This window comes from Acomys minous (assembly GCF_964271855.1).
Source record: "Acomys minous genome assembly, chromosome: 2".
NCBI lineage: Eukaryota > Metazoa > Chordata > Mammalia > Rodentia > Muridae > Acomys > Acomys minous.
This window is the reverse complement of record NC_140484.1, coordinates 39,063,556-39,080,841: the sequence shown is the minus strand read 5'-3', so window position 1 is coordinate 39,080,841 and position 17,286 is coordinate 39,063,556. Positions and strand designations below refer to the sequence as shown.

The 17,286-nt window shown below is 38.5% G+C and overlaps 1 protein-coding gene across 1 annotated transcript in view; it reads left to right on the top strand.

Moving 5' to 3' along the window:
- Nucleotides 1–1,738: 1,738 nt before the first annotated feature.
- The window catches only part of LOC311593044 (aldehyde dehydrogenase 1A1), a 40,580-nt gene continuing 25,032 nt past the window's right edge, over nt 1,739–17,286 (top strand). The window contains exons 1-2 of the mRNA XM_084774072.1: nt 1,739–1,897; nt 11,255–11,359. Of these exons, the coding sequence (XP_084630198.1) occupies nt 1,832–1,897; nt 11,255–11,359 (171 nt within the window). The 5' untranslated portion in view covers nt 1,739–1,831. The remainder of the gene's footprint in view (nt 1,898–11,254; nt 11,360–17,286) is intronic.

Genomic DNA, 17,286 nt, shown 5'->3' with positions numbered 1-17,286 from the left:
TGAATCCACAAACAACTATGACTCTGCAAATACAGCTGTTTGGGCATTGGCCTGAGCACCACTCTGTGTGTTATGTAACAGCTGTTGAGAAATTGTACGTTTAACTCAAAAAGCATTTATGAAAGAGAAAACAGTTCAGTTTTTCCTTAAAAAGAAAGATAGAAAGAAAGAAAACAGGGGAGGGAGAGAAAGAGAGAGAGAGAATATTTGAAGAATATACATGTTCCTATCCAGACTCAAGCAAGAAGAGCAGGGTATTTAAGAGCTGCTGAATCTAGGAAAATGATCAGTGTTGTGGATCTGGCTTGACTCCTCCCCCCCCCCCCCATATATACAATTCCATTTAAAATGTGCATTTATTTGTTGTTTGTTGTTTGTGTTAGTTAGCATAGAACTTGTTGAAACAGAAATGATATGTGCCGGGAACATGAACTTGCTTCCCATCTGTCCCATAAAAAGTTGGCCATTTCCTGCTACGATGAAAAAAAAAAGGGTCACCATAATTTCCATGGGTGTAACTGCTCACTGGGGGACCCCAAGCTGAGCTTGACCCTTTGTGGGGATCATCTTATGGATATCAAGGTAGGGCTGGAAAAGAGGAAGAACAAACCTAGGGTGCTTTGCCTGAAGCGAGATGTCAGCCTTACACTGTGAAGTCTGTGATCAGAAGCTGTAGTCCGTTCCCTGTTTACAACATGAGAAGCTCAGGTCAAGGTGGGAAGAGGAACAGGTTCCCCTCTGCCCTGTTCCTGCTTCCATCTAAGCTCCCATGCAGGGGAGGTGGCCATTTCGCTACAAAGAAGTTAATGCTGATTCTTAGTAAGCAGAGCATCCAAAGAATGTTATCTTGTTCCTTCCGTATCTTGTGCTGGAGCTTCAACACAGAGAAGCATTGTATTCAGACTGAAAACCCGACAGTTGGAAAGTGTCCTCTACTAAGTTCCCAGCTCAAAACATTCGGGATTTAAACTCTTAGGGAGCGATATTTACATTCTTTCCTTCTACTTTGCTTAGAGTAAGGATTCACAAGCACAGAAGCTTCCTGAATCATACCTTACTTTCGCTTTAAATGAATGTTCACAGATGACTTCGGCATAATGCTCTTTGAAGGTCTGTGAGTGACAATGAACTCTGTCTAAAAAGTCCTGAGCAGTTTTCTGTCCCAACCTGGACCCCTCTGGGGAGGCAGTGGGGCTGGCAATGTGAGGATTCTGTTATCACTTAAGGTTGCTGATTTTTTTTTAAGCTGGGGAAGACAGAATCTAGATAAGAGGGCATTTCTCCCTAACAGCACCTCGATCTGCTAGGACAAGAATGGATTTGCTGGTAGCCATGCCCTGGGAATTCATGGTCCTTTGCTCCTCAGCTCCTAGTGAGAACAGAGGTCTTTTCAGACTTCATTTCAATACCTTTGGTTCCCAGAGTGTTGGAGAAGGAAGAGTTACATAGTAGCATAACAAAGCTTGAAAAAACAAGGGGGGAAAAAAAAAAAAGAACAACTGGCTTCCAGTGTCTGGAGCAGCTGCACACACACCCTTAGCACAGGTTTGGCTCAGTAAATTAATTCATCTGTAAATAGTGAGCAGTCTCCAGATGGAACTTCAGGGCTGGGGTGCAGGGTCCTTAAGGATTCACATTTAAAGGGAAAGGCTCCCAGCCCTAGGTGTTCCAAGAGGGTAGTGCCCTTTCTGCCCTGCCCTGAGTCTGCCCATCCAATCATATCCCAATATGCAAATGACCCTGAGTGCATGCAGATAAAACGGAGCAAGTGCTCTATCAGAACCCAATTGCTGATCCTGTTGCCACCTGTGTTCCAGGAGCCCAAGCAGCCATGTCCTCCCCTGCACAGCCTCAAGTCCCTGCGCCTCTGGCCAACTTAAAGATTCAACATACAAAGGTAAGTCCCTCCTAAGCAGGGCTTTCCCTGGGGGCCTGGTTAAAGCACAGGTCCATTGGAGCCTCTGTAAGAGCTCTTTCTGAACAGGAAGACAAAAAAGCTTGCAAAGTTAGTGGCCTGATTCGGGGGTGAATTTTAAACCATACCAGACACCTTCTCTTAAGTTTATCTCTTGACATATGTCCAAGGGAAAGGGATTTTCTTCTGTATAACAGGTTCTTGTGCCAGAGTACAGTGAGCCATAGTGAGCAGTTCTAATAACTCTGTGCAGTGGGCACATAGGGTAAGGCAGGCAAACAGGAACTTACTGGAAGGAGACAGACATGTGGGAATGTCTTGCTTGCTTGTTTTCTTTCTTTCTTTCCTTCTTTCTTTCTTTTTTCCTTCCTTCCTCCTTTCTTTCTTTTTTTTCTTTCTTTCTACCTTCTTTCTTTCCTCCTTCCTCCTTTCTTTCCTTCTCTCTTTTTCTTCCTTTCTACCTTCTTTCCTTCTTCCCTCCCTCTTTCCCTTTCTTTGTTCCTTTCTTCCTTCTGTCATCCTTCCCTTCTTTCATTTCTTCTTTCTTTCTAAAGGAAAAATAGCACACTGAAACAGTATACCATGACCATATGTTTGAATACCCAGTGTTAAGGTTGGAGGTCTTCACTCTGAGCATCACTAGGAAACTGTTGCCAAAACCTCCAAATGCACATGAGTTACTTGTTTATTTTGAGATAGAAACAGTACTTTTTTATTTCTCCAGGAAAGTCTGTTGTTGTTTTTGGCAAACACATGTGATTGTTAGCTAATTTAGGGACACAATACTTCAAAATCTTCAGCCAGGGAGAGATAGGAAATGATCAGGCTGGAGTTGTCCTGAAATACTCTCTGAATTTTTTTCTGCCACATAGCTTCATGGCTACTTTTGTCACTGACCTTAGGGTTCAAAAATGAAGAAATCTCTCTCTCTCTCTCTCTCTCTCTCTCTCTCTCTCACACACACACACACACACACACACACACACACACACACACACACACACACAATACACATTTTAGAAAAGTCACCTAAATTAGCTGTGTGAGAATAAAGTAGCAGTTGAACTTTTCAACTCTGGGGAGAACCATGTTGATTTCTGAATTAGCTAATGAAAACCAAGAGTATTAAACTACATGATTAGGGGCCAAGTGCCCACTTTATGTGTTTATTCCCTTATGCATAAACGTGGGTGGATTTGAAACAGCGCAGCCTTTTGCACTTTCCGAAGCACCTGGAGTGAAGGAGCTGCTGGCTTCTGGGCTCTCTCCTTAGGACAAGGTCTGCAGAGAGGAGCGAGCCTTGGAGCTTCAGGAGAAGTTAGAACTACACAAAGCCTAATGTCACAAATTTTGAAAAGAAAGAAACTGCTTAGGTTTTTCTTTTTTTCTTTCTTTCTTTCTTTCTTTACTTTTTTTCTTTTTACTTTTTAATTGGTAGATGAAAACTGTGGTGAGTCCACAAACTCCCTCCTGCAGCTCACAGATAACAAAAGTTTGTGCAAGTCACAAATTTCAAACTCCCTCCCTTACTTTTTCTCATTTAGAAGAAGTTCCTGTCAAAATCTGCACGTCCAGTGTTTCCTGCAGACTGGAACACTCTACATGTCTTCACTACATTTTAACCACCAAGAAAAGTTTAGCTCACAGGATCCCAGCTGGGCTGGATTTGAGGAGTTGGGATGCCTCATGATTCTTTATTTCATTTGTGTTTTTATGGACTTTGCTGAGCTTTTGTGTTTGTGTGTATGTGAATTTCAAATGTGTTTTTAAGTTAACTATTTTCCCACTGAGTTAAGTTTAATTGAGTACTTATTAAAGAAGCATGCAAATGAAAGTACTAGGGAAAAAAATGAGCTATTACTTAAAGTCCCATGTACAAGCACAGGACCAATAATCCTTTAACACTGACAGATGTTTCCAGAATGAAACCTCTGCACTGCAAAGGCATTGCATAAGGACACCCTAGGGAGGATGATGGACCGAAGTGTTTAAGAGCCAAGAATGCAATTGCTCGGTGGTCAAATACTTCTCTAGTTAATAATAAGCAACGCCACTCAGTGAATTTCGATTTTCTGTGTATCTTCTATATATGTCTGCTCTACTCAGTATGCATTATACCGTTTGAAGTGCTGGTTACAGCCCTTTCACACTTGGGAGGACACCAGTTATGTATGCAATTAAATCTCAATGGGAGCTCTCTGTATGCCTGTGCACGTTCCTTTTACCATGTCCCACTGAAGAACTATATTGGGTTTGTACTCCCGAGATGGGTTAAAAGCAACGGCTGTTAACTCAGCTCCTGGTGGCAAACCACAAGAAGTCAGGACTTGGAAGTATTTGTCAAATGACCTTTCCTGACCAGTGTCTCAATTTGTGTATCATTTTTCTCTACTGCTTTTTGTTGTTGTTGTTATTGTTGTTGTTGTTGTTGTTTCATTATTGCCTAAAGCAAGTTGGTGTTTCATGCTCAAGGCTAGAGAACAACAAGCAGTTAATAACAAAAACCATGAAAAGAACATTAACTATCGTGAAACAGCTGCCTCATCTTAACCGCCAGGGTGCTTGTCTCCCACCCAAGCAGCTCATGCATGTATCTTTTGGGGGACGTCATCTCTCGTTCAGTTCCTCTTTGAGGCGGCAGATGGAATGAACTATCTTGGAAGGCAATACAGAAGCTCCCATCACATCCCTGTGTTCATTACCCGCTTAGGAGTTCTGAGGAAATGACACACGTGCACATGTGACCTCCATCCCTGCTACTCAGCTTTTGCAGAACGAACTCCTTGGAGAGTTACTGGACCCCTTATCAACTTGATTACCCTGACCTGCCTCTGCTTTCTTACAACTTCTATAGGATAAAGAGGAGTCGATGTTCCTCACGAGGTGTAAACCAGCTCCACCTTTAATGGGGAACAAATGCTTAGGCAGACTCTGGCTCGTGGGGAGTGACTAACATTAGTAAGCCCAAAGCTATGGGGATTGGTTTTTTTAAAAAATCATTTCCCAGATCAGTCCCCACAGTGTCACTCTCCTCCCGTTTTCTCCCATTTTTAACATTAGTCTGTCTGAACAGTGCTGCTCCACCCGAGCACTGGAGTAAAGTTAGGTCTTCCAGGACTTGACGATTTTTCTCACTCCAATTTTTCTTTCTCATTTCGCACACCTTCATTTAAAAACAAATAAATAGGAAATTCAAAAAAGACAAATGTTTTCATATAGGGTTCACACTTCATTAATACTTGGCGTAATTGTTGAATTTAACTCCTTAACTTACAGTTCTTTCTTGCTTGGAAGGTGTTTTCATCTCCTAGTGGCATGTCATATGCGCAGTAAATAATTACAACCCAAGTGTTTTACAATAATTTCATTCATTTTTTTCACAGCAGCCCTATTGGAAGCTCTGATTTTTTTTTTTATATAGATGAAGAAATGAAAGGCCTGAGTAATACAAATCCAGCTTTTAAGTGACAATTCTTGATCTTGAATGCTGGCTGCCTGTCCCCTATGCTACCATGCCCCCTACCATGCCTGAAGGACATAGAATTTACATGCTGTGCAATTTTTACTTTGAGTTTTACCTGCCCATTCCTGAGTCCTGGAGGATGGTGACCAAACTTTTGTGGATGCTTCTCTCAGGCCATAGGAATATATTGGCCACCAGTTTTGAGAGAAAGGAGACAAGAGAGAGGGCAGGCAGAAGTAGTTTGTTGACTAGAGTGAAAAGAAAAGTCTGGCTTGGGAGACAGTGTGAGGAGGAAGGTGGGAGATAGGAACACACTTTCCATGTGAACTGCATAACTTCAAGCCCTATGGATTAAAGTTTAGTTACAGCAGGTGACTTTCTTCTCAAATGTCTCTTTCCATTAACTTCTGTCTCTTTGTCTCTCTGTGTCTTTGATTCTCTCTCTCTCTCTCTCTCTCTCTCTCTCTCTCTCTCTCTCTCTCTCTGTACATACCTACACCCAAAGAATTATGCATGACTGACTTTCTGTACACAGGTTAGAGTACTGAGTACCCAACCCCTTTTAAAAACTCCTTTAAAACTCTTACAATTCACAAACTCAGGCTACGTAAGATTTCCAGTAACTCCTCCCCTCTTAACTTAATTTTTCCAATTTTCTCGTCCTTTCTTCAATTTCCCCTTTTCCTTTGTTTAATAAATTTATTGTGTAATTGTTCCATAATAAGTCAGATATTAGAATGTTAATATGATTATTGTCTCAAGAAATTATATTAGAATACATTAAACAGAAAAGTGTTGAATATGCTTAAAGGAAGAAATTGGAAAGCTGAAAGGCTATATGAAAGGAATAAAGTGGAAGAGGAAGGAATGTGGGATCTGAGAATGGACCACGCTGGCTGATGGAGTCTTGGGGGAATCCTAAAGTTGCGTGAACGAGGGCAGAACTACCTTCAAGATAAAGCTGACTGTGCTATGGCTGCCTTTATTTGGATAAATCTTTTCTGACTTCTAACTAAAACTATACTTTATTTTCTCAGGGCTTGGAAGCAGCTAAACAAATAGCAGAATCTCTGTGGGATATAGTTGTTTAATTACACAGACCTGGATTCAATTTCCAGACTTTACACTTATTTCATAGCCTAATCTTAGCCAAGCATCCTTTCTTCTTGGGTTTAAGTTTTTCTATCTATGAATTAGCATTTAATAAAGATATTACCTGGGAAAGTGACTATAAGAATTAAGTCAATGGTTTGTGGAAAGCAGACAGTGCCTTACACTTATTATTTTGCACTTTCTTGAACTATACATTTCAAGAAGAATCAAAGAAACCATAGAGTGATCAGTTTACAATGTTAGTAAAATCTATATCATTTTTACTTAATACAGTATGAAACTAATTTCAACTGTTTATCTCATTTGAGATTAATAAATAACTAGTAGGAAAGAATGAGAAAATACTAATGTTTTCCTATTTCCAAGCTTGAGAAGCTAAGCTCAGAGAACATGCTAGCTTATTTAAGGTTACCCAGCCCTTAAGACACAAAGCTAGAATATAAAAATTATGCATTGTACCCTTTCAAATGACATGTTTCTATATGACATCCTAGTCTTCCTGACTACTAGTGACAGTGGTATCTCATCAATACAAGTCCTAAAATAGATCGTACATATGCTCTGAAAGTTATTGTCTCAATTTCTTAAAGACTGTATGCTCGCTTGGCTTTTCAAGCATAAACAACACCATTGAATTTTTCACTTATCTTTTTCCAGAATGAGAGGGCTATGTGGGAAATTTGAAGAGCAATCCAACCTGATTTAATACCTCTGTTCTATAGTGATTTTTTTTAGAAGGAAAAGGATCTAATACTATTAAAGGGGAAATACAGACAGAAGTTTTTAATACTTCTACAGATTAATTCTGATTTAGGACATATGAGATGTACAGATGTAGTTTTATCATCTATTGGACTTAGTGATGATGTCCCTCAAGATGCAGCAGCATCTTTCTTTTCTCCATGTCTGAATGGGATTCAAAACAAAGGCAAATGACTCTGTAGTTACATTACTAGTCAGGAAGGAATGTAAAGCAGAAATATAAGGAAGTCTGCATTTCTTCCAATTTATTTTGGTCATTCTCACTTTGTTTCCATACCTTTGGCTGTAGATAGTTTCCTACCATGTATTGTTTCCTGATTTGTTTCTCTTCAATTTTTAATCACAACATTTTGCTTTGCTGCCTCATGGCTTAGCTTAAAGTAGATTGAGAAATCTAGTATTGATTATTTTTAATGTGTAAAACACCACTTGACATGTTCCATCCCATGTGTTTACTCTGCCCTGTCTTTCATCTTTTTCTTTCAACCACTTCCCATTATCTTGGCATGTTTTCAGGTTGCTAATGCTGAGAAAATATACACATTATAACATGTGATTCCATACATGTTGACATCACCACCCATCATTCTCCAAGCTGTGTCCCTGGTTTTCAGAGTTGGCAATGCACACAGGCAAGTGGAGTAAGGACTGACTTTAGCATTTCTCTCCCTTAGAATATCTTTAAATGCTTTTATTTGAAATGTAATTTTACACATTCTCAGCAACTAAGAAAATATTGACATTCATTATAATGACCTTGAGCGGATAGCTGGGTTGCCACTATGCAAAGATAATTTGAATTTATGCACGTTGTTGGAGGGAGTTGAGAGCCAGTAGGCTGCCAACTTTTTTTTTATCAACAGATAATAAGAGAAGTTATTTACTATGTCTATTAATAAAACCTATTTTGATCTAAATTAGAAATATTTTGAAAAAAATCTCTTATTTAGGAAAAAGAGAAAGAGTTATATAATATGAAGAAACCAGAATATAGAAAGCTTTTATTTAGAAATTTCTTCATAAAATACATGAAGACTTAATAACTTTTACACTGAACCGGCACCTTTTTTTTTTTCTAATTATAAGTCGGAACACAAGTATCCTGGGAAACAGGAAAGTGGTATGTACATCATCTTTAATTTGATATGTGCAAGTTACAAAAGACAGAAATCAAGTTTTAGTTGCCTGAAAATTTTTATAGATTGTTTCATCAGATTAAAATAATACTTGTATTTCAGGATTACAAATGACACCTTTAAATTCCAATGGTTTCTGTAGCTTAGGGTTAATATCTATTGACCACAATACCTTAAAGCATCCCAAGTATATTCATAATTAGAATACAATTAATGGCTAAATGTGACAATAATATTTTATTTTACAGTGCCATCCCTGTCCACCAAACTTGACAACAGCAAGCATCAAATGGAAACTATTGCTCTCTCTGTGAGAGGACATTCAGGAGGCCTCAAATGAGCTTAATGATTACTGTAATAGACTTCACTGAACCAAATGTCTCCATATATCCATTAAATATAATTATAGGAAGGAGGCTGTTCATATTTGTTCTTAAAATTAGCTAGAAGGCAATAAAAATGTACATCTAAGAAAACTTAGGGGGCGGAGAGAGAGAGAGAGAGAGAGAGAGAGAGAGAGAGAGAGAGAGAGAGAGATATTATAATAGTTAATACCAATAAGTTCACTATGACTAATAACTAAGAGGAGGGGAAGGGTGCCATGTAGTCTATGTTGAGTTCTCTTTGAATCCTGTCTAGTGGAGAACACATGCAGTTTCTTACTGTCAGACTCCTGAGCCCTGCTTTGTAGTCGATACTGTCCTCTGGCCTTGCGACCTCAGTGATGGCCTTCAGAAGAGCCCCTGGGGGAATTCTCCAACAAGATTCCTCCAGTTCATGTCAGTATTGGATATTTTAATTATTTCCTAAAATATCCTCTTTGGTATAGACTCTGGTAGCTCAAACTTCTCTCTGGACATTGGAAGCCATTAGATTCTGACTGCATTTCAACTCGATTCTAGTGGAACCCTGTGCTGTAAGGATCTTAAGACTGGCACATGCTTCGCTCATCTTTTGTTTTCTTTGTCCCATACCACATCTCTCTCTCTCTCTCTCTCTCTCTCTCTCTCTCTCTCTCTCACACACACACACACACACACACACACACACACACACACACACAAGTCTTATCATTGTTTATTGATGAAATTACTACTTCGGCCTTTCAAGTCTTTAGGTTACTAATGGACATTGATTAGACTCCATGACCTTTAGAGCATGAGCCTCTAAGATCAGGGCTACACCTAACACACTTCATTTTTCTCATGCTATCCTTTGCAGTATGTTTCATACTTGGTCCTAATTTTACAAAATGTCTCTCTGATGAAAACTATGATCATTTTTGTACGGCATAGCAGATGCAAGTTATGATCCAACATCAGCTGTGGCTTCCTACAATGTGACAACATGAGACTGGCCCTATGTGTAGTCAGTCATGGAACAGGGAGGGGTGTACTGGTCCCTGGGCCTCCCTGGTGAACTATTGACTACTATGAATTCTGGGGAGGGTAGAGTGAGTCATCCTTTTCACTTGTATATCCAATGGTGATTCCACTGGGCTCTTAATGGATAGTTTCAAACCCATGGACACATAGATGAACGTTATTAAATTCATATTTCAAATGAATAGACTAATAAAGTAAAAGCCACGTATGTGAGAAAGGTTATTCAGAGAGCTTGGGAGGATCTTTGGAAATGGAGAGAGATTAGAGAAGGGAGGAGTTGAACTAATCAGGGTACACTTTGTACTTGTATGAAATTGGCAAAGAAAACAACTCAATAAAAACATTTCAAGTGGCCAGTCAGGATTTGGTTATATAAAACTAAACCAAACAAATGCTGGATTCACAGCTTTCTTTAGTATTAAAGGTTAAACATGAATAATGCAGAGCCATGGTGCTCACAGGATTATCCACAGCCTGTCTCTGCAGTTATCTGAAGCCTAGCACATCAACTTACATAATTCTAATTTGACTCACTTCTGAAGCATCTGCTGCCTTTACTATGAAGGAGCAGTGTACAGTTTAGAGGCCTGATTCTAATGTAAAGATGGCATACACGTATCGTAACAGCTTCTTCGCTGAAAGAGATCACCTACGGCAGCAGCGCCACTAAGACCTCACAGCACGAAGGATGTGAGGAGCCAGGCAGGAGCTAGCTGGTGTCACAACAGCATAACAAAATGTGATTAACTTAGTGTGGGGTGTACCTTCTATTTCTAAGTGAAATTACAATTTTCAAAAGGGGGGATGGAATTACGACTCTATGTACATATTATGAGACATTTCATCTCTCAGTTTATCAATGGAAAATCTGGGGTATAATGCAATTCCTCTGGCAGAAACGAAGCAGACTTATTGAGGGTAAGTGAATTTTATGCTAATTTTCAAGGCTGATTATACTATCCGTCTGGTTTCAATCTTAGAAGTTGTGTGTATCTACCTGTAACATACTAACTTTGTAGGAGGAGTTTAGTGGTTATATAGGAACAAAAGAAGTTAAATTCAGTTGGCGCTACTAGTGGGCAGGTCATGAGGAGATGCTCCTTAAATTAGGGTGACGTATCACAAGAAACTGTCAAGGCTTTGACTCAGAAACTTAGGAAAGGATGTGAAACAGAGGAGAACTTGGTGACTGAAGCAGGGAATGGGGGTAAATTCTGGGCTGAGCTCAGGGACTTTGGGACCAAAAGTCAAGATGAAAAACTACCTGATGTGGTGTGTGTGTGTGTGTGTGTGTGTGTGTGTGTGTGTGTGTGTGTGTGTTTACTGCATGATAAATAAAACATATGATAGGCATTTTGAGACAGAAAAAGACAGGAAATCTGTAGTTGTCATATAGTACTTAAACTCCAGGGTTTTTTTCTAAGCCTCAAACTTAAGGCATACTTCAGTGCTTTTGTTTGCTTTCTCTGCATCTCCACAGATCTTCATAAACAATGAATGGCATGACTCAGTGAGTGGCAAGAAATTTCCTGTCCTGAACCCTGCAACTGAGGAGGTCATCTGCCATGTGGAAGAAGGGGACAAGGTAAGTTTCCCAATATACACACACAGGTCCACTCTCCACCAGGACTCTGTGCTTCTCACCATTATGAGCTCAAAATCCACCACAAAATCAATGAAGGGCATGCAAGCAAGGCTGCTCTGTCAGGAAGGTAAATGTTCTGTTGTCCTTGGCATAAGAAAAACACTGCAGAGTGATGTAATGGCCATCACCTGGTGCCTTGGGTGAGGTGCTGATTTTTTCATGCTATTTTCCCTTGACTGCTTTTTCCTTGAAAAAAAATATATATATTACATTAAAAAACTCCATAGAAAGAAATTTATCTTAGGATAACAAGGAAAGAAATCTTTTATTAACTTACAGTTGTTCTTTGACATTTGCTAAGTGAAACTAAAAGTTGACATAGGACTTTTAGAACAATGTATTATCAAGTTTCTTTTTTTTTTTTTTTAGAACATCATTGATTTTGCAGTAAGGAGATGGGTCAATATATAAAATACTTAAGTTTAACGGTCTGAGTTTAGACCTCTACCACTCACACAAAAGCCATGTATTTTAATATCACTAGTTTATATATAACAGTCAACAAATGTGTGTTGGACGAGTAAGTCAGTATCTATTTTAATTAAAAACTCATTTTTAGATTGAGAGAAATCTTCCTAGGACTACACCCTCAAAAATATTACACAAAAGAAATACTGAACATTAAAAATTATAAAGCTCTTTAGCAAACAGTTTAACATTATTTTATTTTATTTTATTTTTATTTATTTATTTATTTATTTATTTATTTATTTATTTATTTTTTATTAATTTATCCTTGTTACATCTTAATGGTTATCCCATCTGTTGCATCTTCCCATTCTTCCCTCCCTCCCTTTTTTCCTTACTCCCCTCCCCTATGACTGTGCCTGAGGGGTTTTCCTCCTCCTTTATATGCTCATAGGGCATCAAGTCTCTTCTTGGTAGCCTGCTATCCTTCCTCTGTCAACATTATTTTATAATAACTGAATCCAAGATGAAGCTCTGGTTAATCATACTCTTTGATTATCATATTTAATGATATGGTGTAATTATAGTAGAACAATATTTTGAAGAATAAGTCAGAGGAAATGTATAATTTTAAAGAAGAAATAGTTAAAATGTTCAAGTTCAGGAAAAATGAGACTTCATTTTGAAGTTACAGGATAACATTAATTATATTCAAATGTGATGTTTCCAATACTTTTCACTATATCTAAAAGATATTCTACACTTAGATTAATTTAAATATTACTCTCAAAGTAACTTATTTATTTGATATACAAAGTTGTCAAAGAGAGAACATGATGTAAATTTACATCAACTCTGGAAAAAATTTTGACCAGTAGTCTACATTCTAGTAACCAAGTAATTATAGTCAAGACATTTTCTCTTTGGGAAGTCCTAACATAGAAGACATACATGCAGAAAGATATTAATTATGACAATAAAAAATAAATAGTGAAAAGAATACTTGGAATCACATACTTATTAAATTGATCTCTATGAGTCCAGGGCCACCCTGACCTGCAAATTGAGTCCAGGACAGCCAAGGTTTCACAGAAACACTCTGTCTCAAAAAACCAAAATGAAAAAAAAAAAAAACCAACAGCAAAAATGCATCCTTCTTTTACATCATCAGGTGTTGATACACTGTATATATCAAGAAAACTATCCCAACACATTTTTCCTTTTTATATAACACATACTTCATATATTAGGAATCTAGTATTTATTCACCTAGTCACTGACATAAACAGTGACTCTGAGAGTTGGTGTGCATAAGAATTTCCAAAAAAATCCTATAAAGTACCGATCTCCTATCCTCCTAGAGCACCTTGCTATACTAGAGTGAGCCTGGGGACTGGTGTTCTAGAATATTTTTCAGGTAATGCTAGCGTTATGAGCTGCGGATGGAGTAGCAAATAGTTTTAGAAATACTGGATAGAAAGCATGAAACAGTTTGTATCTTTTCTCAAGGGTTATCTTTACCATTTAATATGGGATATGTGTTTTCGAAAAATAGCACCCAGAAGGCAGAGGAAGGAGGATCTCTGTGATTTCAAGGCCAAATTGGTCTAGGACAGTCAGTGCTACATAGTGAGACCTGGTCTCTCTATAAAAAAAAAAACCAACATAAATAAATAATAAATATAACAATGATCTATATTTATGAGACAACACATATTAATTCAATATATGTATCCTACGTATAATAATCAGCCCATGGTAATTAGATTTTCATCTCCTCACCCACTCCTCAGTCTCTGTGTTTGGAGCTCTGACTAAGAGTCATTTGAACCCACTGTTCACCCTCTATCACTCTCCACATTACGCTCTAGTAAGCACAATAATGCACATTTCTTCTTTGATATCTACAGTTTGAATTTCATGAGCGAGTTGCAACCATGCAGGGATCTTAATTTTCTTGGCTTAATTCACCTTAGCACAATGCCCTTCAATGTGATGGTTTTTGATGAAAAGATAGGATTTCCTTCTTCTTTTCCCTCAATCACATTATATTCTTTTTCCTTTTATTCCTAGGTGGGCACTTGAGTTAATTCAATATGCTGGCTAATATAAATAATTCACAAATGGACATAAGAGCTATATGTTTCTTTGCTTAACTTATTTAGTTTCATCTGGGTATATACTCAAAATCAGGATAGATAGGTTTATCCACTAAAGTATATAAGAATTTCTTTTTCCCTCAGTCCCACCAGTACTTTCTACATTTTGATTTTTGTTGATAATCATCAGTAGTAGAGTAAGAGAATATAAGTCAGTCATCATTTTGTTCGGAGTTTGTCCAATAGCTAGCAAAGTGATCATAATTTCATATTCTCCTTGGCCAGTCACACATCTAAAGCAAGGCTTTTAGACATAATTCCCATTTAAATTAATTATTTAGAAGATTTTTCTTTATACTAGTCCCTATTAAAATCTGGAAGCCAAATATTCACCAGATAAACAATCTAAGACTCCCCATTGCAGGCTGCCTCTTCCCCTCCTCGTTCTACAAAATTATGACTTGAAACTACACAGGTTTATTTAATTTTTTTGTTCTAATAGTTGTGCTTTGGAAACTTCTCCATATGGTCACTTTGTGGTCCAATGCCTTGACATTATTTTTGTCCTTTTTTCTTCAGTAGAATAATAGTTTTGTGTTTTCATTTAGGTCATTGGTCCATATGAGTTAATTTCTATTTATCATAGAGGAGAAGGGTTTACACTAACTCTTTCTCCTGTAGTTTTCCGGGTCCTCAGTAAGAAGGGCGCTGGCTCCTGTCCACTATATGTTGTAATGGATTTGTTAAAATGGCTGCAGTGCATAATGGGAAATATGGGTTTGGATGGTAAATAAGTAGATTACCAGGACTTGTTTAGCCTTTGGTGTCTCTCCATGGAGTTCTAGAGAGCCAAACTTAGGCAGAGATAATTACCATCCATAGCTATGTGCCACAGGTTACCCAGAAGCCTCTCAGCTTATCCCAGAAGGAAGTGAGAATGTGTTTACTACATTTAACAAAGGCAGAACAAATGCTTTTTACGTGATATTTCTAGAGATTCATATAGTACGATTTTACCTCAAATGACAGCCCTATGAGTATCTTCATAGAAGAAACAGAAAAATAAGCCATGCATACACTAAGTCATAGACATACACAAACTAAAAGTCTGTCTGCTGCCTGTACCTTCTCCATGTAGATAAAAAATGATGCTCAAGATCATGAATCTGTAGGTGCCAGTTAACAGAAAGATTCTTGATGCTTTAACATTGAAACCTTGAATAGTTAACTCGTAGAGGACATCTTGCTTTGAAAACGGGGTTGGAGTCATCAGGAAAACAGAAGTCTCTGCCTGGGTCAGTAGAAAGCTTGTGAGGCAGGCTGGGGACTTGGCTAGGGCAGTCAGGGAGGCTTACCTGCTTCCTAAGGTGCAGAAGGGAAAGCTGGTGGCCATCCCAGCAGCCTTGCCAATGACACCGATCTGCCCTGTGCTTAGTGACAACTGGCCCTTCCACAGAAGAGATCAAAGAGACTGATTCATAGCCAGACAAGCTGAAAGCCATGCCACAGCCAGGCCAATCTGGTTGGCTGGACAAGTGATTCCTCTAAGCAAATTGTCAGTGATGCAGTCTGTGATAAGCAAGAGCTTGTTTCACCACCACATTCCTGTATCTTCATCCTTTTTTTTTTTTTTGAATTAAGCAAATTGTCTTCTTAGAATGTTAATGCTTAACCACTTTGCCAGGACTGTAATGAAGAGTGTCTAGCATGGCTTAGTGAAAGGCTCTAACGTGGTAAAGTGCACAGTCACAAGAAACCTGATACGCTGGACTGACTCATTAGGTCACAGGCTAAAGGTTTTGGAAATTCCAGTCACAAGCAGAATGGGGCTGCCAACAGGCCATATCCTGTCTTTCATGGTATCTCAAGGGTGGTTCAGGAGCCAGAGTAAATGCATGTTAGAATGCAAAGCATTCTGTGGGTGGGAAGTGTTTTCTTTTCACTTCAGTGGCTCCTTTGGGAACCACTGACCAATCCTGGGGCATGAGCTAATCGATAATTGGAGGGAATAAGCCTAAATGTCCATGAAAGTAAGCGACTCAGAAAGGTGTGAAGGAAAAGTAGTCTGAGTGATATTTTCTCCATCTCTGTGAAGTTAAGGCGGGGGGGGGGGTATTTCAGGGGAGGGGGAGGCACTCAGACACTCACTTACTAGTCTTTATGGCTCTTGTTTTCTCACTTCTACTCAAACTGCCTGAACGCACTCAGCCTGCAGGCTCTGACTTAACAGTGGAATATTTTACTTTCCCTATGCCACAGGATTTGATCATAGAAAACCCCAGTTAATCTCGTTGTCTTACCAATTTAAAAAAATGTGTCTTGGAAATGTCATTCCTTGAATTAAAATAAACAAAATGACAGTTTTGAAATAATGAAAACATTAAAAACAATTTTCTGTGACTACTACATTTGTTAAGTTTTCTTACAAAATGAAATCAGTTAAATACAGTTGTTACATAAATATTAACACAATAAATTACATGTGGCATAATGTATGGTGGTAGCATAACATGTCGGATTAATAAGAAAGCTAAAAATGATTAATTATGGGATGTGTATTAAAAGAATAGGAAGAAATATTGCAGTCTGTATTTCACTAAGTAGTGACTATGATACCAAAGCAGTTTTATTAGGTAGCCTTGCTGAAATATTAGAACTGGAAATGGAGGATTAAAATACATGAAGTGAGAGGAGAGTCATTGCCTAAAATATATAAACATATATCAAAATTATTCATGACAAATGTTAGTATTCTGCTTCAGTGCGCCTACCTGTGATGTCATTGCCTACCTGCCATGGGGTGTGGCCCTGCCCAGGGCCATATTAAAGAACAAACCTCCAACTGGCGTTCTCTCTCTCTCTCTCTCTCTCTCTCTCTCTCTCTCTCTCTCTCTCTCTCTCTCTCTCTCTCTCTCCCCTCTCACCCTCTCTCTCTACTTTCTCTCTCTCTAGGGTACCTCTTCCTCCCTTTTCCTTCCCACCCCCCCATGCTCATTTAATAAACTCTGTATAACATAATAGCTGCTGTCTGGTATCTTCAATCTATCTCCCTTAATCTTTAATTATAAAACAAGGTTTGTTTCAAAACCACTTTCCTATCCACCCTTAGAAGAAGGCAGGAAGCCCAAGACAGCTTATATTTGGCAAAGGCCAATGACAGAACATTGACCAGAATGGTCCACAAAAAAGCTGCATCTCACAGAGCACTGTGTGTGTGTACATGTGTGTGTACATGTGTGTGTACATGTGTGTGTGTTTAAAAGCTATGATATTCATAGATCACATGGGAAAGCTCAGATTTTTTTTGAGGTTTGCTTTTTCTTCTGCAAACAGTATTCTATTAATTTCCTCAGGAAAAGC